General features: G+C 42.6%; 1 protein-coding gene across 1 annotated transcript; it reads right to left on the reverse strand.

Annotated features, from left to right (window-relative positions):
* Positions 1 to 69: 69 nt before the first annotated feature.
* SYT8 (synaptotagmin 8) lies at positions 70 to 20,155 on the reverse strand. Its single transcript, XM_082194646.1, has 9 exons — positions 19,919 to 20,155; positions 12,959 to 13,089; positions 10,967 to 11,127; positions 10,476 to 10,571; positions 9,147 to 9,314; positions 8,115 to 8,282; positions 2,842 to 2,959; positions 1,776 to 1,909; positions 70 to 805 (listed from the first exon to the last, which is right to left on the reverse strand). Exons 2-9 carry the CDS (start codon positions 13,065 to 13,067, stop codon positions 572 to 574), a joined length of 1,188 nt encoding a protein of 395 aa, XP_082050772.1. The 5' UTR covers positions 13,068 to 13,089; positions 19,919 to 20,155; the 3' UTR covers positions 70 to 571.
* Positions 20,156 to 24,583: the final 4,428 nt, after the last annotated feature.

Raw genomic sequence — 24,583 nt, forward strand, 5'->3', positions numbered from 1 at the left:
ACGTATGTAACCTGAAGCGTATGTAACCCAAGGTACCACTGTGTATGTGTGTGTGTATATATATATATATATATATATATATATATATATATATTATATTATATATATATATATATGCATGTGTGGGTGTGTTCCCTGATTTTTAAGATTTTTAACATGGGCAATGAGCATTGATTGCAAATATGTTTATAGGACCGGTGGAAATTCCTGCTCCACACATGTCCGCACATGGCCTTCCGCACATCCTGTTAGTAGCATCGCTTTAAATCCAAGCTAGTACAGCCTTGTGAATCTTGTGTGCTTCTCTTCGTCATGAAGAAACAGTGACTGCATTTCATGGTGATGGGTTGTAGACACATACACACATTTGGATTCCCACTCATCCAAGATAAATATCCTTTAGAGTCTGAGTTCAAGCAAAGAGCGATCAATATTCTCCTTCAGAACACTTTTGACTAAGTGATCATGATGCTACACTGTGATTTCTGCTACCAGCTGCTCCTTTGCAAACTTTTCCTACTAGCCAAGCACATTGGGGTTATCTTCTCCAGTGGAGAGGTTTGTTTTGTTCTTAGCTGTTCGGTAGTGGCAGCTTGAAGCGAGTCTTCAGTCCCAGGGTTTTGTCAACGTCTTCCACGGGCTGCAAGCTGTGCCACTGTGCCACAGGCCTGCGAGGATTGGCCAGCATATCCGACCAGTGACGTAGCTGGTTGCCTGTTGCTCGGCAGCTGAGAAACAGCTTCCCAATCTGGTCATCTTTGGACACTTTGTCACGATCCCAAACAGAAATCACCAGGTCTACATTCTGGAAAGAAGACACAAAGCAATGAGATGAGAGGATAGAAAGAAGCAGGGGGCAGTATGGAAGCTTTGAGGAATATGTATTCTTTTTAGGAAGTATATGCCCAGTGTGGACCTCCAGGTACATTAAAGTAGTTTTAACAATGAGTGGGGAGAGCTTTATCACATTGCAGACACGATGTACCACATATCCTCCTTTTCCCATAAGGTTGCCTCTGTACTGTTATGTTCTCTAGATCAGGGATCAGGAACCTGTAGCCCTCTTATGCCCATCAATTCCAGCCAGTATGGCCAGAAGGACAGTGGGAGTTGTAGTCCAGCAACATCTGGAGGGCCACAGGTTCCCCATGTCAGGAGCTTGCCCTAGTCTCGAGTAGGACCCTGGCAGAGACACATACCCGACTGGCATGTTCTCTCCCTCCTGTTTGATTGTTTGGGAGCTCCATAAGCTTTCTTCTGCCTGAACATCGCAGCGACCAATGCCAACAGACATCGGCACACTTAGGGATCCGCAGAGTCTTTGCAGCTTGTGTAACAGACCTCAGCAACTCAGCATTTTGGCTAATCTACTTTATTTACACATAAACACACATGGAGCACTGCAACATGGCTCCCTCTCTCTCTAGCATCAGACAGCAAAGAGAGAGAACAAAGGACAATAGTCCCACTTCAAGGAACACAGCAACACAAACATCCTGTCTCCGTCACATCCCACTCTGTGGAGTCAAAACATATACCGTCATGTGACAGACAACAAGCTATCTTGCCATTGGTCAGGCCCTTGGTCCACCTATCTCAGTATGCTGATTGGCAGCAGCTCTTCAGAGTTTCAGACGGGTCTGTCCTAGCCTGCATGCAAAGCAGATGCTCCACCCGTCTGAAACTCTGAAGAGCAAAGATGTCTAGGTTAATGCTAATTCCCTAGAAACATGTGTCTGCCATGAAATGGTGCCTTCTGGACAGAGGAAACATACCTGGATCAAGTTGAGGGGCACTTCAAAAACAAATGCCTCATTGAAGTAGGGATGTAATGTGTTTTTCTTTACACTTGTCTTCTTCTTCTTCCATCTCTTTTTGTTCAGAATAAGCTGCACTTTGACATAGGGATCTGGGATGGAGGAGGGAGAGGGGAAAGTCAGAAACTGTTGACAGTCTGAAGAAGGAATCTATATATTCCTACAATATAAGGGGGCTAGGCTGAATAAGGTCTCTTTCTGAGGTTTTTATAAACCAAGTTAATTCAAAATGGAACCATTTTCCACAAGACCCCAACCTTACAAAGGGTTTCCTATCACCACATCCCAGGCTTTTGGACTTTCATCACACATCCTAACTCAGGAGCAGGGAACCTGTGGCTCTCCAGATGTTGCTGGTCTCCAGTGCCCATCAGCCCCAGCAACGCTGCAAGAGATGATGGGAGTTGTAGTCCAGCAACATCTGGGGGGATACAAGTTCCCCACCCCTCTCCTAGCTCCTTCACCACCACTTAGCTTTGCCAGCAGCTAGTGGTACAGTGTCTAGGACTCGGTGTTGGGTTTGGAGTAGGAACCCAGGTTCAAATCTCTTGCTCGTGAAACGTGTTGAATGGTCTTGTTGAGCCTTGGATTCAGCCTGTCCTTCGTTAAAGGGTCATCCTGAGACTAAACTGCTGTTCTGATATATTTTGGAGGAGGCAGGGATAATTCCTTGCTAGTTTCTAAAAAATAAGACTCACTCAGATTTGACACAGTTCCCTTATCTTAAGATGTAAATCTTTGCCCTAAAGTATTGTTCCAGCAGTGTGATCTGAATAGCAGCAGCAGCAGACAAGCACATTCTCTGCCATGGCACAAGAGATAGGTGCGCAGCTCTTATGATCAAGGCATCTTTCCTATTTTCAAGGGCAGTGGGAAGTCAGGGCAAGATAGCTGGTGAGGTGTCCTCCAGGTTACAGTAGGTCAAAGATTATCGTAGACTTCCAGACTTCGTTTGAGGGGGCCCTACATCTATTTCACATCCCTTCACTTTGAACAGTGAGCTCCAGCTATCCTTTCCCATTACCTGACAGGCCGTGTGCATCCATCCGCTTGAGCTTTTTGGCTTCCACGATGACCACAGTTAATTTGCTGGTGCTGGGAACATATCGGAGTGAGAAGCAAATCTCCCCAAGGCGCTCTTGCTGTTACAAGAAGAAAAAGGCAGGAGGAAGGAGGAAGATTAAATATACAATTTTTCAACCCACTGACAAACAAAGAGCAGAAACTGAAGGCCCAATTGTGGAGTGTCTAAGTCTCAAAGCTGCCTGGAAGCCATGATCACTGTCCTTCAAAGTCCTTTCCCTGACCTCAGAAGAAGATAGGACAGTTGTGATGAGACAGAGATGAAAGAAGGGCTCTCCAACTATGCATAGAGATGCTCTCCTCTCAAATCAAATTGATTCCACACCATTTCCCCCCAGTCTAAATGGACTCTCCTATGAAGCTGTTATTAGCCACACTAGGGGTGAAATTACAGGAAGGAACCAAACATGTACTTGTCTCTATCCGCTACCTCAGGCAGGGCTGACAGCAGTTTTGGCTAAGGGGGTGATTTAGTTCTAGAAAATGTCATGGATTCCCCTTTGGCAGCACCAGTAACTCTGATCAAAACTGAAGCAGCCCATGGCTATTTAAAAGTTGGGAGGGATCGCCCACATGACATCTGTATTGGCTGGAAACACTATTCCATGTGGGCATATAGAGTATAATACTGCTTCTGTTCTAAGGGCATGTACAAGCATACCTTAAGGGGGGGGGGGTTGCCATATAGTTTTCTTCCACAAGATGAAAATGATTTTCCCCCTTTACTTCAGAGCAATTTGAATGCTGATTCAACCATCTGTCTTGTCATTCCCCACCCCCAGGCAAGAAGCCTGCCTTCCTATTTTATCAATATTGTACCACCTGCTAGTTTATTTGATGGAATGTTCTTTCATTGCCTTGATTTTTATTTATTTAAACAAACCACAATATATTTTTTTAAGTTGAAACACTTTCTTGGGAATATGAGTTTGCAATGTCACAGGAATCAACCAATCACCACTGTGCACAAGCAGCTTCTGCTACAGACCAAGAGAATCAGTGTTCTCAGAATTTGATTCTAGAGGAAACAAGGACCCCTCCAGACATCCTTTTCATTGTGTATTGAGGATGAGATGTGGTATTAGGGTGCCCATGTGTGATTCTGCTTTTAATGCTATTTGCTCCTGAAAAAGTTTTGCTTCATTTTTTAGCATGTAACATAACTTTCTGTTGACATACAAGCAGTTTTTCACAGCAGAAAAATTCCATTTGGGGATGGGGGTGTCCCATTGTTGTTGTGATAAAGTGTCACAGTGCCCCTCCAGATGGCAACACAGTCGTACCTTGGTTTTTGAACAGAATGCGTTCTGAAAGTCCGTCCGACTTCCAAAACATTTGGAAACCAAGGTGCAGCTTCCGATTGGCTGTAGGAGTGTCCTGCAGCCAATCAGAAGCATCAGAAGCCTCGAAAGCTGCGCTGGACATTTGGCTTCCAAGGCAAAGTTTGCAAACCAGAACACCTACTTCCGGGTTTGCGGCATTCAGTATAAACCCACCCCGAGTGCACTATTGTTACATCAAGGTCATGTTGCAGAATACACCCACCCAAAAAAACCACAATGGTTTGTGAAAAGAGTACATTGGCCTCAGCTTTCTAATTATGTTAGGTCTTTGCACAACCTAAGCTGTTGTATCCTATCTGCTATTTTCACTACATAGTGCTCTCTAGACCATGTCTGGGGTCAAATGTAACCCTCTAGTATGCTTTATCTAGCCCTCAAGACTCTCCCCAGAGTACCACTCTTTGACTGCTTTGGGTTGGCTGGAAAGTGTCCTTCAACTCTGATGACCCTACTTGCTTGACAGGATGGAGAATTGTGTGTGTGTGTGTGTGTGTGTGTGTGTGTAAATGAGGCTACTGCACAAAGATAGCATTCATGTTTATTGTACCGCCCACTTTTGCCTCTGGCCCCAGCCATCATTGGTCTGTGGATCCCAGAAGGTTGTTCAGAAGGGAATGTAGCCCTTGGGCTGAATAACATTCCCAACATTCTGCTCAAGAGGAATATACAAGTTCCACAGCAGTAATCAGAAAATAAGAATTGCCTTACTAGGGCCAAGATACTATCAAACTCATTTCTCTGCCTACAGTTGCTACCAGCCAGGAACCATGGGGAATTCTCAAGTAGCGCATGATCATTTTTTTCAATTAAAGCTTCCTTAGCCTTTCCTCAACGGTTCGGGATAATAAAGATGTGCTTCAGAAAGCCAGTGTGATTTCAGCCTTGCTTTTGTCCTCTGCTGTTCATTGTAAATGCCTTTGGCTATACACAATAAATTGTTTGATTGATTGAGAAAGCCAGTTTTATCCTGAGGCACATTGGCATTTGCTATCACCAAACAATTAATCATTGAAACTCAGTTGTCTGAAGGAATGTCATGAGCAATAGATGACATGACTACTGCTCTTTGGACAAAATGGTAAATGTTAATGAAACGCCTGTGGGCATTGCTTCTTACAACCCTTCAGAGTGCCTAATGTTCCACTGTTTGGGATACACCTATTCATGTTCACTTACTATAGATTAGTTATGTGTTAAATACAATGAAACTACATTTCATAATCCGAAATAGTATGAATGCAGGATACATGATCATGGGAGAGGTGAGGCATATGGACCCAGAGGGAAGTAGCTACTCTAGGTTGATTCACACATCCTGCTTACATCTGCCTTTGCATACAGTGGTCTACTTGCTGACACATTCCCTCCCTTGTTGTTGGTATGCCCTTATTTAGCCCAAGGATGGAGAACCTATGGCTCTCCAGATCTTGCATCATCTCCTACCATTGGCCATGCGCTGGCTGTGACTGACAGAAGCAGAAGCCAAACAACTTCTGGAGGGCCCCAGTGCACCATCCCTGATCCAGCCCTTCCTTGTTCCTCTATATAGCCTCTAGGCAGCGAACTATTGATGAGACAGTTCCCTCTAGAAAGTGTCAGTTCCTGGGAGGCACTTTGCTCCTGTGACTCAAAGGGACCTCAGATTGACTTTATATGGCCAGCTCAGCTTGTGGCAGCCACAGGTTTGTGTCAAGGAGGCTCTGTGCATTCTGGACAACTTCAGCTTTTCTGTACATACTTAGAATTAATGAACAGGTCTTCCTTCCAGACTTTATCATCCAGATATACTAGATATGACCAATATTAGCAGTGCTGTTACAGCTGAAAATGGCTCTCTAGCTACTTGTCTGAGCTAGAAGTGATCCAGTTGTCAATCTGGGCACTTCTTAATTAGTTAGTTCTATAAGAGAATGGAAGCAGAAAAAAGTTTTGTAAAAATATTTTGATTTAAATAATAACTATATAGTGTGTGCCTGTTCCCAAACCCTTATGACAATAAGTAGCCGGATATAAAGTTAGAGCTTGGCTTTATCCCAGCGGCATAAGTAAAAGAAATATCTTGCTGCTGTTGGCAATCCTGCAGCCATGCAGACATTCCTTTTAACAACATCCATTCATTACATCCCCTTCCATGCTTGGCAAAGCCTTGTATTTAAAGAAACAGATTTGAAATATTATATAATACAAAAAAATGCATACAAGTATGTACAGTCACTGAGCAACTTCTGTTTGTCCTCATATACTTAAAACTGATGGACAAGGCTTCCTTGTATAGGGGTTTCCATATAATTTCAGTCTTGGAACATATCTTTTTGGAAATTGCATGCTGACCACACCCCTTTTTTATAGTATTCTCAGACAAGGTATTTTAGAAAGTGTTTAACAGTTATAGCCTATTTACAGGTAGGTAGCCGTGTTGGTCTGCCGTAGTCAAAACAAAATACAAAAATTCCTTCCAGTAGCACCTTAGACAAACTTAGTTGGTCTCTAAGGTACTACTGAAAGAATTTTGTTTATTTTGTTTCAGTTATAGCCTATGCTGCTTTCTTTCTGACCATAGCCTCTCCTTCACCCCTGGCTTTGCCTTGCATCCTGTTTTGCTGCCTCACAAAAGTTGAATGTGCAGCAAACACGCTATGTCATACTTTGTTTTTCAAAACCTCTACAAAACAGAATGGAAAAAAAGACTTTGGTTTTATCAGAACCAAAATTAGAATTGATGTTTTGGCGCAGTGTTCTCAGACTGCAAAGGATTTGCATTCCAACCTACAAAAAAAATTAGCACAATTTGCAACATACGCCACCCTGCAAGTGGCAGAAATTATATAACTTCCAGTATGGCAAACTCCTTATGTAATCAACTTATATAATGAAGCGTGTATAATTAGAGCATTTTTTGATTGGATGTCATTGGTCAAATCAGTTGATACCGTGACTAAATGGATCCATTTGGCATTTTCTTTTCACAGAATTTCAAGCTAACAACATACCCTTTTTGTGATGTGATATTTTGATGGAAGAAGTTTCTTTATCCTGTACATTGATCTGTAGGCTTGCCCCAGCAGGTTTTGCAAGGGCATGGGGGAATGAGCAATAACTCCCCTCTGAACATTGTGCAGCCTGGCCCTACATTGTTGCTTCAGCTGGCACAGCAGAAGTGAAAACCTGTGCCAAACTAGCTAAGTTGGCATCCTTGGCAAAGGCAGGTGTTGCTGCACAGCATAGGACTAAGTCACAACAGTCAAAAAACACTGTTGTGTTGTCCATACCATGTTCAGAATCACAGTCTGAGCACATCTGCTCAGTTATCCATGCCCAGGTAACCACCAAGTTAGACTACTGTATGTGCAGCCGCCTTTGAAGACAGCAATTAGTGCAGAATAAGTGGGATTGCACCTATGCTATGCTAAGCCAACTACATAGGCTCCCAGCCTGTTTCCCAATTTAAAATGCTGCTTTTGACCTTTAAAGCATTTTGTGGCATAGGATAAGGGTACTATCTCCTCATGAACCTAATCATACATACAGATCTTCAGTAGAGGGCTTCCTGTGGCTGCTTATCATCTGAGGACCTGAAAGGGCCTTCTCAGTGGTAGCATCCTACCTGTGGAACACTCTCCCCAGAAAGACTCACCTGCTGTTTGCTTTATTGTCATTTCAGTGCCTGGCAAAGACTCCTTAAAATTATTTTGCAGAAATTTTTTAGATGCAACTTTAACACTGCTCACCATTTTGTGCTGCTTTTACCACAGCGATGTTTAGCTTATTTTACTTTTTTATATTCACATTTTGTTTTACTATTTTTTGTAACCCACTCTGGAAGACACTTGCAATGCCCAGAGGATTTGCCACCCTGCTTGATAATACCAACCTCCATCTTGCTGGCTTCAGTGAGCTCCTGCCATTGCTCAATGACATGCTGCAAATCAACATCACCAAGAGGGATCCGCATCTCACCAATGATGTCATGCTTGGAGAAGCGGTTGAAATCGTACACCTGCATCACCAGTGTGGATTCCGCTATATCTGCCTGGGGTATCTGGCAAGGAGGAAAGAGGGAGAAAGCAAACTGATTTCCAGCTTTTTCCAGTAGGCCCAAATTGCAGGCATCTCTAAAGTTGTATGGTGGGTGTGGCCATCCACATGCTGCTGAATCCCTAGCCTCTGGCCATGCTTGCTGGGGCTGAGGGGAGTTGTAGTTCAGCAACATCTTGAGGACCAAAGATATTTTATGGGTTTAATGCAAGAATTATTGTGGTTGATACAGGAATGTCATACTTCAGCATAACAGACTAGGCTGAAAGTCCACAGTGTATAGCACTGTCTCCAACAATGGACAGAAAGATAACCCAAGGAAGCTTATAAGCAGAGTATGGTAGAAATAACTATCTACTGCCATTTGTCCACACCAACTGGTACTCAGCTCTTGCCACTGTGCCAACGTGGCACCAACCTGCCTCCCGCTTCACCCCTGACCCTCGCAGGAACTGGCCATGACCATAGCTGTCAACATTTCCCTTTTTTAAAGGGAAATTCCCTTATTCCAAATAGGATTCCTTGCAAGAAAAGGGGAAAGTTGACAGCTATGGCCATGTTGGGAAGCCAAGTAAGCAATGCCACCCTGCCCTGCCTATTGCCAGGTGGAAGATGCTATGCTTGCTATCACGTGAGCTTGGGATATTAGTCTCAACGAGACAATTTGCTGATCATTTAAGGGGGTGTAATCTCACTCGAGTCAATTAAACTACACCAGATTGGTTTGGTAATGTTGATTTTTTCTTTTCTTTTTACCCAAGGTCTTTTAATTGTTTTTCTGCATAATATAAACAAATCTACACACTGCAATGCTAAAATGGATATAAGTAGAGCAATGAACTGATTGATAGAGGTGACTACCTCCTACCTTAAAAATGAAGCTCTCATTGAAAACAGGGTTCAGCGTCTTACGGTAAACCTTTGTCTCATACTTCTTCCTCATATCGGATGTCAAGTAGGCAATCACATAGGGGTCAGAAGTGCCTCCGCTGTCCATAGCCTTAAGATCTGCCGCCTGCTTCACTCCAACCTTCATCTTAAAGAGAAGCAACACCAAAGCATTTAACATCATAGAATGGCTTACATACCCTTAGACACTGCAGAAATAGGCTACAGCTGGAGTGGGGAAACAAAGGCTACATATGGTATGGGAAAGCAGGAAAGTTAGAAAAAAACTGTTCGGAGTAGCAGAGCATAGGAAGGAATCAGATTAAAAAAAATGCTATTAGGATGGCATAACTGATGTAAGCTATGGTGCCATGGACTGGCTCGATGCAGAGCAGTGGGGGGGGGGGAGGCACCAGCTGGTGAACCCCTAAGGGAACCCCATGATGAAGAAGGCTCAGAGTCTGGAGATTGGTGGTGGGATGGCGATGCATGGTCAGAGAGAGTAGAGGGAGCAGACTGGGAGGATGAAGAAGTGTCAGAAGCTGAAAAGACAACAGGGTTTAGTGAGCAGGAAGAGGCTGTGGCAGATGGCAGCCCAGAATCAGAGGCAGAAGTAGAAGCGGTCAAGAGGCAGAGATGAGGCAGGCTGCTAAAGAAGACATGTAGTCTTCCCCTCCTGCTGTGACCAGCTCCCCTCCCTTCTGGATTCCCAGAACCTGAAGAGGTATGAAGAGGGTGGAACAAAGAGAGACAAGATGATGGAGCCTTAGGCTGCTGTGGAAGGAACCAGGGGAGGACAAGACTTAGAGAGCAGTGGGCAGGTGGGGACCTTCAATCCTTACAACTGCTTCATTGGGGAAAGACCTACTGAGAAGGGTTGCTGTCACCACTAGGATTGAGTTGTTTTGTTTCTTTGAATAAAGAGTTAACTTCACTGACATCGAGTGCTTATTGTTTTATTGCTGACCTCCTGACTCCAGCTTCGGACATATGGGCTAGGTGAGAATGAAGGAAAAGCCAGCTATACTGACAATGGCTGGGACTGATCATTAAGGGAGCAATTGTAAGCTCCCAGGAAAGGCAGCTGAGGAGCAGTGCCATTTGGGTGTTTTCTCTGGCATGAAATCTCCCCACCATCATTTTAGGATTGCTCTGTTGTGGAGTGGGGTGGGGGTGGATATAAAGCTGGTTATGTGAAAATGAAAGATTGTGAATGCTGGAAGGAGGGGGAAAGGAAGAGGTTGTGATAATATAGCTTTATAATAAAAGAGGGTCACAAATATTTCACCCTGGGATTTGAGAATCATACCTCCTGGCTACGGAAGTCATACTCCAGAGAATATTGCAGCTGTCCTCGTTTCTCATTCTGCAGTCCACCCTCCAGGTCATCGATATCAGGTTGGATCTATTGTCAAGACAGCAGACCCTCTCTTTATGAACAATTTTAAGACAGAAGAGGCACTTTGCTAAGCGTATTGTACTTCTCTATATTCACTTGGAGGCAAAATATCAGTTTAAAATCCATAGCTGGTACATTAACAGCAATCAAAAATATAGTTGCTGTGAGTGACCATTAAGGAACAGCCATTTTGGAACCAAGTAGTGAAAACTAGAGTGCCAATAGCAATAGCAAATGCAAACAAACCAAACAAGTAGACTGCTCTTTCAAGTTGGCTTTCCCCAAATATCAAACTCTGAGAGGATCTCCAAAGTTTTCTTAATTTGCCTCACACCAATTTGCCTCTGCTTTATGCATAGCATACCCCACAATGGGCACAATGGGGCAGCAATAAGACTTACCAGAGTGGCTTGGGTGGGTGAGCCATTGGTGCTGGGAAAGGCGACTTTCTCTTTCTTCTTGCGTTTCTTCCTACAACAACAGCACTTGATGATGCAGATGAGTAAGAGGAGGAGGACCAGGCCCACTGCGACAGCAATAGCTATGAGAGCCCATCTGGGTACTGTTCCAGCATTAGGAGAAAGAAAGAAAGAAAGAAAGAAAGAAAGAAAGAAAGAAAGAAAGAAAGAAAGAAAGAAAGGTGCTCATTCTTACTTTCCATGTAGTGCACATTAATAAAGCATCCTTGCCCAAAAGCAATGTTTGCATTCACGTCTTATATTAGCAAGCAGCCTCTTTGCCCCTTCCTTCACATCATGAGCAAACAAGCTAGGAAGTCTTAAATTAACCATAGTTTACTGTTTCATCTGGGGTGCAGGTGGCGCTGTGGTCTAAACCACAGAGTCTAGGGCTTGCCGATCAGAAGGTCAGTGGTTCAAATCCCCGACCTGGAAGCTGTCTGTGGACAAATGCCAGCTCCCTTGGCCAGTAAAGCGAGATGAGTGCCGCAACCCCAGAGTCATCCGCGACTGGACCTAATGGCCAGGGATACCTTTACCTTGACTGTTTCATCTGGAGCTGGGAACCATAGCTTCCTCATTCAGAACAAGCCAGAATGTTGAATCATGGTTTGAAGTTGACTTAATATGTTATCTTGTTCCAAAACTGATAACCATGGTTTCCAAATCAGGACAAAATGGGAAAGTATGATTAAGAGACCTCCTGGTTTAATTGTGCACAAACAACAGGCTTTTTCATACCTTGGTTTATTAAGCCAAGATATGCTCATCCAAATGCAGTCAATATCTTGGGGAATTCTAGTATCACCTCCTATAGCAGGCATATTATTTCATTTGTTGGCTTATATCCTTCTGCTTTTAGGTCCTGCAAAAAGCAGCAAGCAGTTCCTGAGCTAATCCCTTTTGTTTTTAATTCTTGTAATGATTACCACCAGATGGCATAGTTACTCCCCATGCTAGTTCCCCTTAGAGGAAACTGTTCTGGGAGAAGTAGAGGAAATGTTCTGGGAGAAGTAGAGGTCCACACTTTAAAGCTCTGTGTCCAAGCATTGGGGATTTCCCCCCACTCTGTAGCTTTTCCTGTGAAAACCCACTCTCTAAAGCTGAATTGGAGCAAATGGCAATCCACAGAAAATCCAAATTGCCATTTGTTGCGCTTCAGCTTTAGAGAGTGGGTTTTTGCAGGGACAAAAAAAGAGCTTTAAAGTGTGCACCTGTGCCTAGAAAGAACAGGCCAAAAGGTAAGTGTGTCTCTTCTTGCCAAACATCTTCCTTTCCTTTTTTCTTTTTAGATGATAGCATCACAATTCTCTTTGTTATTCTTATTTGGTGCCTCACATATTTTCAGGGAAATGGGGAGAAGGCATGAGGGAAGAGAAGTGAAAAGAGTGAAGATGAGGCAGGAATCTGACCATCTGAAGGGTTCAAGTTGTCAAGAACTCCTGAGGCAAAATGTTCCACGATGATCAGCTGTGCAACAGCCATTGAAGTGAGCAGAAGTTGCTCAAGAACACATTGAGTAACTCCTGTTCATTTCAATTAAGCTTGTGGAGAAGATTTTGCTCTTCTTGTATTCTCCAATGTGTGCAGACCTACACAAAATGGTACTCCATTGTTAAGTGCCTCGAGAGCAAATATAGCAAGCCAATGTAGAGAGGATTGGGATGGGTTTGCATATGTTGAGTTGGTTTGAATTAGCCAACGAAATTACTGTCCTTATGGGCTGCACTGAATTTCCTTAATGAACTGTACAACATGCAGAAGTTCTGGAAAAAGTCAAAGTTAAAACACATACACATATTTTGGAAGCTAAAACAGGAAGAAACAATGGCTTTAACTTATAAAATCAAAACGACGCCCATGACAAAGTCTTCCAGCAATCCTTTAAACATCACATTTGAGTCCACCCCATCCGCCCTTTCATCATGCACTCACATGGAATTTTGTTAAGAAAGTCTTCAATGATGCTTGGCTGAGCAGTGGTCACAGCAGTGGTTGCCGTGAGGTTACTGGGGCTGCTGGGTGTAGTGCTGGTGTTAGACATTGTTCTGGCTCAGGAAGGCAAGCTGGAGAAACAAATGGAATCGTTATTTCCCTAAAAAGTTTATGATCTTCCAACCTCACCTATGCAGGTTAAGGTTCATAATAAGGGCCTAATTTGAACCAGAAATCAGAAGGCATTTTTAATACCACCTCCTTAAGAAAATAAAAATAAACAAGTACCACGAACAATCCTTTTGTAGCTACATCTAGCTTTCTAAAGTGTGATGTAATAATAGAAATCTCCTCCTCTGAGCATGTGCAGAGTGGGGGGCCATCATAAGGTCCAATAAGGGAGGAATAAGCAGATTAACTTTTGTGGAAGACTCATTTGTCCCCTTTCCTGATCCACCCCAAAATGGCACACCCCAACAGAATGTATGTATTTCTTTGAACTGATATAACTTGGAAGTGGGAATATTTCCAAATTTGAGAAGGGGTCTTTTTAAATAAGGATTTTTTCCATTATTTTCACATTACTTAGCCAAGTCCTAGCTAATAATACACAAGAAACGAGTAAGACGCATGGACTTTTTCCTTCCTTTCTACCTGCCTGCATATTGCCTGTTACCTATTCTGTAATCAGAACAAGGTGTGAAACTCAAACTCCGCCCTGGGAACACACTCACAAGAGGCACGTCAAATCAGGGCGGCAGATGCGTCAATGTATTTGCTTATTTATCTTGGCTCCTGTCCCACATCCACTCATGCTGAGAGTTAACATTTCTGTAAGCGAGCAAGAAACGCAGCTGGAAATAGCAAGCCATGCTTTCCAATCAATGCAATGATGGTTTTTAAAACAATATTCCTTAATGGAGATTGCCTCTTCCACTTTCTTTTCAGCAGGTGAAAATTTTAAAAATTTGTAAACACAGATCATGAGCATTGCACAACACCATCCATTGGGACCTGCCCTGTGTCTAAGGTTGACACCTTTTTCTTGATAGATGCTCTGTGCTAGGGTTGGAGACCCTGTAGCCCTCCAAACGTTGCTGGACTACAACTTCCATTATCCATTGGCTATGCTGGCTAGTGCTGATGGGAGCTGGAGTCCAACAACATCTGGAGGGCCACAGGTTAGCTGTCCCTGCAATAGGGCCTCCAGAATGCTCCTATGTATTCATAACTGGATGAAACAGACATGATTGTTCAGCTTCACTCATGATTGTGAAAAGCTGGGGCTTCCAGGTTTCTCGCTAGCATAACATTACTAAGTACACAGGAACGATCCTTGACAGGGCCAGCCCAAGACATTTTGTTGCCTGAGGCATAGAACAAGATGGTGCTTCCTCCCCTTGAAATGTATTAGGCATCCAGAAGGTTAAAAAACAGAAGGGCAAGAAGCCAAATCACAAGAGACTACGCATTACATGTGATTCCTGCTGGCCCAGGGTGAGAACTTTAGTACATAACACTTCCTTTAAGCCGGGCAGCCACAGACTGCATTGGCTTCCACTTTTGGCCAGGATGGGGGGTTCAGAGAAGAGCTGTGCTGACCCAGGTTTGACCTAATATCAGCAGAGGGGTTTCTTTTGCTAGAGTCTGGATACACAGACTTAGCTAATCTGATCCACAGACTACAATGCATTCAGGCAGCTGGGTTTGTTACCAAAGCATCATCCACTAAAATAAGTAGGAACCGAGTGCTAAAAATCAGCCAGGATGGGTTAAGAGAAGGAAAAAAGGATCTGTGGGTGGCTTAAACCTACTCCTTTCATACTAGTGGAAGCAAATCCACACCATAACTCACAGGCTTTTAAAGCACTTCCACAGGCTGTGGGGCTGCCTCTGGAACCACCAGCTGCAGAGACCTGACCCCACTCCCTAATGCCTTCCTGAGGTACACACAGGATAAGTGTGTAAAGGGTTCTTTTCTCTTCACCCATGACTTCAGACCACTGCTCCCCTGTCTCTTGCCGATCTTTCCACTCACTTCGGTTGTGGGCTGAATTTTATTTCCCCAAACCCAATCCAGTCTTCCTGCATTTCAGGCACACTCCAGCATAGTCAATGTCTTGATTCCTACTTCTTAGCTGCAGTATTTCACCATCCAAGCCAACATAATATAATACATATGCATATAGATCTAAGTCTGTCCCCCAAGTTTCCCAGTAAAATGCTTGGATGGGGCTCTGTTTGGATCATTATTCTCACCACTACAGCGGATACCTTTACTACCAACCACTCCACCACAGACAGAAGTGGTAGGTGGTCCCTGGGTCCTGTTCCCCCCACTTGAAAAAAAATACTTGGGCCTGTGGGGCAGTGGAGTTCACCACTTCCACCATAAGAAAATGTGACTTGTTTCCCACTCTGACATATGTAAGAAAGCACATCTTTGAAACCGTACTGTGTGTTTTGCTCTGGTGGAGGTAGTTGGAAATAATGATCTGTAAGGGCACAACTCCCAGCACATATTTGTACCTCTCCATCCTTGGGGAATAGGGGAAACTCTCAAAGGATATTGTACACTGTGAAGAACCAAAATAAGCAACTTTTAGTGTTGCAATATTTAACAAGAGCACATAGCAACCAGAACAAAAATGCACAAAGAATGCACATTTTTATATGTGTTGTGATTCCCCAAGATAAGGCAAGCTATACTCCTAAATAATACAGCCTATATAATAATAGCAATATAATACTAATAATATCCTATACAATAATAGCAAACTCAGAGAAGGGTGGATTCCTATGCAACCTAAATGGCAGTAGAGGGAGGTATCAGTAGGCTCAGAGAAACCTTAAGGAAGTATAAAAATGGAAAACCCTAGAAAGGCTAAAATGATGCAAGATATAAAGACAATGTGGCATTAGTGATATAAGTAAAAGGAGTATGTAACAAATGTTTCAAAAGACAAGGGAGGAAAAATTAGAGTACACTGTGTCAAATGTAATTAAAAGGATATAAAGGGAAAAACTGGAGACACAATGGGTTGAAATGTATAATATAGATTAAGATCTGAAAGAGGGTAAGATATTGCTGAATATGAGTGTGTAAAAAGGAACACAGAAAAGGGAGACGTGAGGAAGTCAGGAAGAAGGGTTACGAAAACAACAAGTAAAGATTGGGATTTTTTGTCATTTTATATGTCTTGTTTCTATGTTTTGGTTTTGTTTTTTTCCCGCTTTTTGTTTCTTATTTTTTATATGTTTTTATTGTATTTATCTGTTTTACCCTGAGTGTGATAATGTTGTTTCTTTTTTGGTTTGACTGGAAGGATGGTTTTTCTGTTTAAAACTTCAATAAATATTCTTTTTTAAAAAATATGGAAAACCCTAAAGCAAGGGTTGGGCAGACCCCCAAACACCCAATGGGTACTGAACATGTTCAAAATAGCCACAGATTGCTGACTGACTGTTGCAGAAGTGGGCAGAAAGGAACATCCTTGGAAAGGGCTTTGCCAGTTAATTGCAGTAGTAGCTGGCGGGGCTGTGCAGGCTGCATCACTTTACTGACTTCTCAGTACGGCACATCACTGCCAGTTACTGAGAGGGAAGGGGATGGGGCAATGCAGCAGGGAGCTTGGCATGGTGCAGTGCAGCAGCAGAATCAATCCAGTGCTCCCCACACTGTGCCTGCACCATGCTAAGCAGAGCTCCGTGCCTTGCCCTGCCTTGCCCCATGCCCTCCCAGTAACTGACAGGGACTTGCAGAATTGCAAAATGAGTCGGGCAACACAGCCACACCTGCCCAACTGCTACTGTCTGGTTAGAACCCCAAACTGGACCACTCCTCACTGAAATGTTTTGTGGCAGTTCTCACTTTTTGAATCTATTATCTAATCTTCTGCTCTCCATATTATACTCTGGTGTCCCCGTGCTGCCTTAAGGGCAATTTTTGTCCCTTTGCTGCTGCCTTTCATCCAGTGGCAAGGCAGCAGCAGCAGCCATCAGCCCTGCTGCACCAGCTTGGTGGAAATTCCTTAACATGTCCCAAGAGCAACTTTGGGTGGTTGAGATGATAACAAGAATGGAGAGGGAGCCAGCCTCTGCAGCTCCTGCTCTGACATTGTGAGGTCTCTGGAAACAGTGCCACTATAACGGAAGAGCAATAACAGTAGGGCATTCTAGGGCAGGGATTGTGAAGCCACCAGGTGCTTTTGGACTCCAATTCCATCAGCCCAGGCCAGCATAGTTAATGGTCATGGATGACGGTAGTTGCAGGGGCAGGTTGCCAATGCAATAGGGGAACAGCAACATTCAGAGGACCCCAAGCTCTGGCTAGCCCAAACCCACTTGCTTGAATAGGCTGTAGCTTTAGCTGCTGAAGCTCAAACAGAAGCTTTTGCTTCAGTGATTCTATCTCTGGATAGTACCGAAATGTAAGAGCGTTTACATCTGACGGTGGGTAACAAGTGCATGAAAATGTCCTTTCCAATGAAATATTGATTGCACACTACTCTACAAGGCGCTGTGAAAGATCAGAAATGAATGTGCCCCCATTAAACATGCCACTATTAAACAAAGCAGAAAATTGTTTTCTAATATAATTCTCCTCCTAGGCCTGGAGAAGATGTACAGGCTGGAAGAAGACATTAATTTCTAAGAGAGTGTTGAAGGTGGTATGACAGATGCATCGTTTTTGATAGTATGTGCACTCATTCATTTTGGTTCAAGCAGATTTCGCTTGACTGTGAACTGCCCTCATTCTCCAAATTCTATAGAAATAACTTGATGTTGTCAGCAAAGCTGGCCACCTCACCGTTCAAGTCTAACTCTAGATTTATGAACAAGATAGAAAGCACTGGTTCCACTGATCCTTTGGAGCCCCACTTCTTACATACCACCATTCTGAAAACTAACAATTTATTTCTACTTCCTACTTCCTGTAACCAGTTACACATCCATAAGAGGACCCCCTACTCTTATGCTATGGCAACTAAGTTTACTCAGGAGTCTTTTCTGAGATGCCAGTATCTTCCATTCCTGTTCCAAATTTTCATTGACACTCTCAGAATGCTAATAGTTTGGTGTGACAGGAGGGTTTACTTTTGCAGAAGCCATGATGACGTTTCTTCAGGAAGAATTGTGCTTCTGTGCTTGGTAATTTTAACTCTTAAAAGGCTTTCCATTTTTAGAGTTTATTCATATCAGCTAACAAGGCTATAATTTCCTGGATCCTCCTACCTATGGACCCTTTAAAAAACAAAACCTGGGGTTACATTTCCTTCAGTTGGCTTCACCACAAAATCACCTTCAGTCTTAAAAGGCAGGAAACTATTACAAGTTGAAACAGTTACAGTTACAGTTGTATGAAACCGATCAAAGATCTCAGGGGAATTAGAAACGAGCTGCTGCAGAAATCCAGTTTTTCAAAAACAATCACCACCACCATAGAACTAAAATACCCAGCTTATCAGAACTAAAATACCCTCAGAACTAAAATACTTCTCAGAACTAAAATATCCAGCAGATGAAGTTAGACAACAGATCAACAGAGCCAGACTGATACCCAGAGAGAACTTGCTGCAAGACAGACCCCAAAAAGAAAATAACAGAACACCTCTAGTCATCACATACAGCTCCCAAGTTAAAACAGTACAACGCATCATCAGAGATCTACAACCTCTCCTGGACAATGACAGTTCTCTTTCTCAAGCTCTGGGAGGAAGACCTTTCATTGCCTACAGACAGCCACCCAATCTGAAACAACTCCTAACCCACAATAATACTACAACCAGACTTAACACGGACACTGGCACCAGAGCCTGCAATAAACCCAGATGCCAACTTTGCTGCCACATACACCCGGACAACACCATTACTGGCCCCAACAACATCACACATACCATCTCGGGACTATTTAATTGCTCATCGTCTAACATTGTGTATGCCATCAAATGCCAACAGTGTCCTTCAGCTCTCTATATTGGACAAACAGGTCAAACCTTACGCCAAAGAATAAACGGACATAAATCTGACATCAAGAATCACAAAACAGAGAAACCAGTAGGAGAACACTTCAATCTCCCAGGACATTCTATACAAGATCTCAAAGTAGCTGTTTTACTACAAAGGAATTTCAGAAATAGACTGGAAAGAGAAGCTGCTGAATTACAACTCATTACCAAACTTAAAACCATGGAAAGACCTGGGCTGAACAAAGACATTGGATTCTTATCTCACTATACATGACTAAACCATTTCTCACCTTCTCACCCCTTGCCTTTTCCTGTAAGACCTATTACAGTCGTTAAGAGTCGTCTACAGGCTCTCTCAGCTATCTGCCAATCTCCCATTCCCACCACCCTTCTGAGTAACACCCCTCCCCACCTTCTCACTATATAGAAGGATCTGGCAACTTCTGTTTCTGTGTATCTGAAGAAGTGTGCATGCACACGAAAGCTCATACCAAGAACTAACTTAGTTGGTCTTTAAGGTGCTACTGGAAGGAATTTTTTTATTTTGACTATGGCAGACCAACACGGCTACCTATCTACTACACCACCATAGGCAGCTCCTAAGCATACCAGATTATGGCAATTTAGAAGGCTGGGGAGTCACACATCTGCCTAAGCCACCAAATAATTAACAAATTCATGGGAAATCATTTCCACATCCACTTAATTCCTTTGCAATATTGGTTGCATTCGTACAACAATGCCAATTTGAGCTTCACTTCTGAAATGCAGAAAGGGGGCTGGTATGTAACCCATATCTTAAATCCTCAGAATACATTTCTTGATGTATTTTGTTTTTCAAAAATAGTTTGTAATATATAATTCCTTTTTTAAAAAAAATACCCCCCAAAACCCTGTATGTAATAACTTTACAGCCATTAAGGTAAGGCAGGCAGCTTTGATTTTTTTAAAAATGCAAGTATTAATTGGAAACAGAAGCAAGACCACTTACTTTTTTTAGTTTCTCTTCATCATAGCTTAACAGAATCCTTCTTCCTAGTGTTTAGCCAATTCTCTTCCTACCTCAGAGCTTGAATGGAGCACATTGTGGCAAAACTTGTTGACCCTCAACTCAATGCACTGAATTTAATCCCCAACCGCAGGAATTGGCTGCCTTTTCTGTGTAAAGCAGAAGCTAAACCGGAAATTCTTCTTTGTCAACTGAGAAACCAGAAAGGCGATAGGCATGGGTCTGGTCAGCTCCACCTCAGTTGTTAAACTATGTACCTTTACACAGGAACTCTGGGCACTCCCCAGTGAGATGCTAATATTATAAGAGACCCACACAGCACTGTGACAGAGCTAACAGACTCCATAAACTTGAGTTAATGGGCATCTGCATTCATGTGTTAGTTTGCATCAATAGAAAAAGACCTGCTGGAGGGGGAAAGTTAGTCATTAGAGTTTAATCTTTTCTGCAGTTTCCACTGCTTTCTGTTACAGGTATTTTTTGAAACTGATTGCAGATTGGATGGGAGAAGAAACAAGCTGGTATTCTGAGGGAAATGTTGTGTGGACATGTAAGATAGAATAAAAAGTTGCATACATGAGGAGCACCAATCCCACAAATACTCATGTGGAAGGAAATACCCATTGTCGGGGGGAGGGGTTTCCAAACAGAAAAGAGAGCTCACCTTAAATTAATTTTATTGTCTTCCACTCTAACCGACTCAGAGATATGTTTTAGATATGCAAGTCATCATCTCAGCAGCTTTCAATACCATTGACTATTGTATTCTTCTGAAGCAGCTGATTTGGGGGTGGGTAGCACCACTTTGTGGTGGTTCCAGTCCTACTTGGAAGTTCATTTCTAGAGGGTGATGCTTGGGGAATGCGCTTCGGCCCCATGGAGCCTTCCATGTGGGGTTCCCATGGTTCAGTTTTATCCCCTGTGCTGTTTAACATCTACATGAAACTGCTGAGTGGGGTTATCTGGAGCCTAAGAGTATTTTTTCAGCAATATGCTGATGACACACAACTCTACTTCTCCTTTACATCTGCAGGCATCTGGACCATCGTGTTGCCTTGGCAATGGACTAGATGAGAGCCAACAAACTGAAGCTCAATCCAGATAAGACTGAGGCGCTGTTATTGGATGGTTCCCTACACCAGATGGATGGGAGACTGCCTGCTCTTGAGGGGTTTACATTTCCATCAGTTGAAGGAGTGGGTATGTAGCTGGGTCCTTTACTGTTGCTTGAGGCTCAGGTGGCCTCAGTGGCACAGAGTGCCTTCCATCAGCTTTGGATGGTGCCCCAGTTGTGTCTCTATCTGGACAAGGACAGCCCAACTACTGTTCTCTATGCTCTGATGCTCTTGGTTATATTACTGAAACATGCTATGCTTAAGGCTGCCTCTGAAGACAGCTTGGAAAATTCAGCTGGTGCAGAATTCAACAGCCAGGTTGCTCACGGGGCAAGACAGTTTGAGTATAAGGCATCGATTCTGGCCAGACTGCACTAGCTGCCAATTAGTTTCCAGGTCCAATTAAAAGTGCTGGTTTTACCCTTTAAAGTCTTAAATACCTCAAGGACCGCCTCTTCCTATATGAACCAACCCAGAGACTATGATCACCATTTGAGGCCCTTTTTCATGGGCCTTCTCCACAACGGTGGCAACACAAGAACGGCCCTTTTCTGTGGTGGCTCCCCATTTGTGGAATGTTCTTCCCCACATTCATTACCTATCTTTATGCCAGGTGATAGGTAGGTGAAAACATTTCTCTTCAACCAGGCATTTGGCTGATTAAATTCTAGGGCCTTTTAAAATGTGTCTGTGGGAGGGAGTCGTTGGTTGGTTGGTTTGCTTTTGTCTTATGTATTTTGCCTTTTCATTTTGTAGTTTTATGTTGTGAACCACTCTATGATCTACAGATGAAAGGTGGTATACATATTTAATAAATCATAATTATCTAAAGTTGCATTCACTAAATAATATACATGCATGTGTGCACCCATACTCATAGCAAGTTTCTGACTAGTGAAGTGCTCCTTTCCAGCAAAATTAATGCTGAATAAAGTTCACAACACCCAAATCGGTAAACTGCTTGAATGGTGTGTACATGTCAGTCAGTCTCTTGCCTCTCCGAGATTTGCTCCACCCAATCTTCTATTTCCATATGCAGAGTTCAGGGATAGGCAGTTTAATCATTAACTCCATGCCACGGTATGCTTTGCATGAGACATACCCTTCAACAGTTGAAAGCCAGCAGTGAACCACAGTCAGGTGCAGAATGTTTACTTCCATGGTGCTTGTGCTGTGGCCAGGACAATTCTGATTGCAATTCATTCTTCTGGAGAATAGAAAATCAATAAGAAATAAAACTCATCTGAGAGAAGCAGAATGATGCATGGATGAATTCACCCATTTGGTAGTGCCATCCAGTTCCCTCCATGCAATTGTCCTCAAGCTCAGGCATTCCTAAGTGTGGACCCTCTCATGTGAACCAAGTGTTATGTTATATAAATAAGCCTTGTTTATAAATATTGAAATGAATGAATCTAAGTACACATATACATTTCTGCACTGGATTCAAACAATGCCCATGTCCTTAGCATGCTTTCTTTTATTTTCTTCTTTTTTTACTTTTTGGTACAGCCAAGATTTCAAGGAAGAGGGACTATAGTTCGTTGGTAGAGTGTGTGCTTTGCATCCAGAAGATCTCAGGTTAAATTCCTGTAGAATTATCTAATACAAACATATTTGCAAATGTATCTGTATGAACCCAACTCAACAATCAAATCAGTCTTATATGATTCCACGATGCTGTTGTGCAATATTCCTAATCTGATCCGATCCCCTAATAACTGCCTGAAAACAGTGGTTTAATTATCAAACTTAAAATATTTAGGGTTGGGGGGACCCTGTTTGTGTGAATTTACAGTAGGGATAGGGCAAATCTGACAAATTTGGTTTATTTTGTTTCTCATTTTTCTAATATTTAGTTCAGTTATCCACATTTCCATGTCAGTTTGCAATAAAAAAGCCATCATGAAAATTTATCAGTATCTTAAGGCAACTTTCTTCTAATATACACATATTTGGAATTCAGTTTTTATGTTGTTTTCACTAATACATGCTTTCTGTGCACACTTTACTTCAGTATATTGATTCATTAGTTGATGAGCTGTGGAACATTCAAAACATCAAAATAGAGAACATTGGAAATACAAATATACAAAATACAGAAAATGTCAGTAAATTCAAAATAACAAAAATCAACAATTTAGCAAACACAGAATAAATTCTACATTACAAAAAAGCCCACTCTAAGAATAAGTACATAAATACAAAGCAAATGTGAAAGTTAAGCAACAATAAGTTTCTGCTACTGGTCCTGCTGCACGCCAAGGAATCTGGCTTAAATCCAGTTCAGAAGGAGGGGTAGATGACATACAGCTGGCATACAGGCGAGATGACAGGCTCTAGGCCTTAAACACATTACATAGCTGGAGAGCTGCACTGCAAAATTTGGGAAAATGTGAATTCTTTGTTTCTGCATTCATATCGCTTCAGAAAGTACAATTTAGGTAGGTTTGCCTTTAAATGTGAACTGAAACAAATTTATTCCCCATCCCAAATGTACAGGAATCCATAATATCTGTGGAGGGGAGGGATAGAGCTCTCAACCATTACTAATTGAAGGGACATTGAAATAAGGAGTGCATGGGTCATATACAGCCCAATCTTCATCTGAGTAAAACAGTTTACATGTCTCTCCTCTAACAAAGATACTTCAGAACACAAGAGGTAATAGTCTAAGAAAATATGTAAATACAATAAAATGAACTAGTCAACAGGGAGCTTTTGGAGATTAGCTTTAAAAAATAAAAATGGAATAACCTTTATAAAACAGGTCTGTGTGGGAACAGGTCTACCTTGATGCACTGAAATGTGTCACACCAAAGGGTCACAGAAACCCAATGCATCTTGCATACATTATGGTTGTATATTTCTGATCTCACCTAAATTGGGATACTTTTCACTCCACCCTGTAAGGAAAAAGTAATAAATTCCTAAGAAGCAACAAGCATGCCTGCAGGGCTGCCATGTTTATGAAGGCTGTCAGTTAGTGTTCTCTGACGGTGTCCCATCTCCTCAGGAGCAGGTCTGCCCTGTTTGTCTGGCAATGAGCGGAGTGTGTCACGCAAAAGGCATTGCAAGTTAAAGGCCTCCGGGTTTTGTTTTGCTTGGGCATAACGACAGCAGCTCAAACAAAGCTTGGCAAGCTCCAGTGTAGCTGAGGAATACCTTAGCGAGAGATACTTGTACCACATCCTTTTTCAAAAAGTCAGAGGTGTTCACTGACCAAAGACTTGACCAGACAATTTGCAGCACAGTACTGTAATACTCATTCCTAGTGCAGCTGTTGTGCCTTTGTTGTGCGGTGCTCAAATATCTTCTCCTTAAAGCACAATACAGTGGTACTTTGGTTTTCGAACGTCTCCATTGATGAACGTTTCAGAACTCAAACGCCGTAAATGCTTCCATTTTCGAACACGCCTCAGAAGTCAAACGGCTTCTGCTGAGTGTATATGTTATTTTTCTCAATTTCCCCATTGCACCTCAGTTTTCAAAAGTTTCAGAATGTGACTGGCAGAATTCGGGACCTGGGTGA

This window comes from Podarcis vaucheri, assembly GCF_965113315.1.
Source record: "Podarcis vaucheri genome assembly, chromosome: 1".
Taxonomy (NCBI): domain Eukaryota; kingdom Metazoa; phylum Chordata; class Lepidosauria; order Squamata; family Lacertidae; genus Podarcis; species Podarcis vaucheri.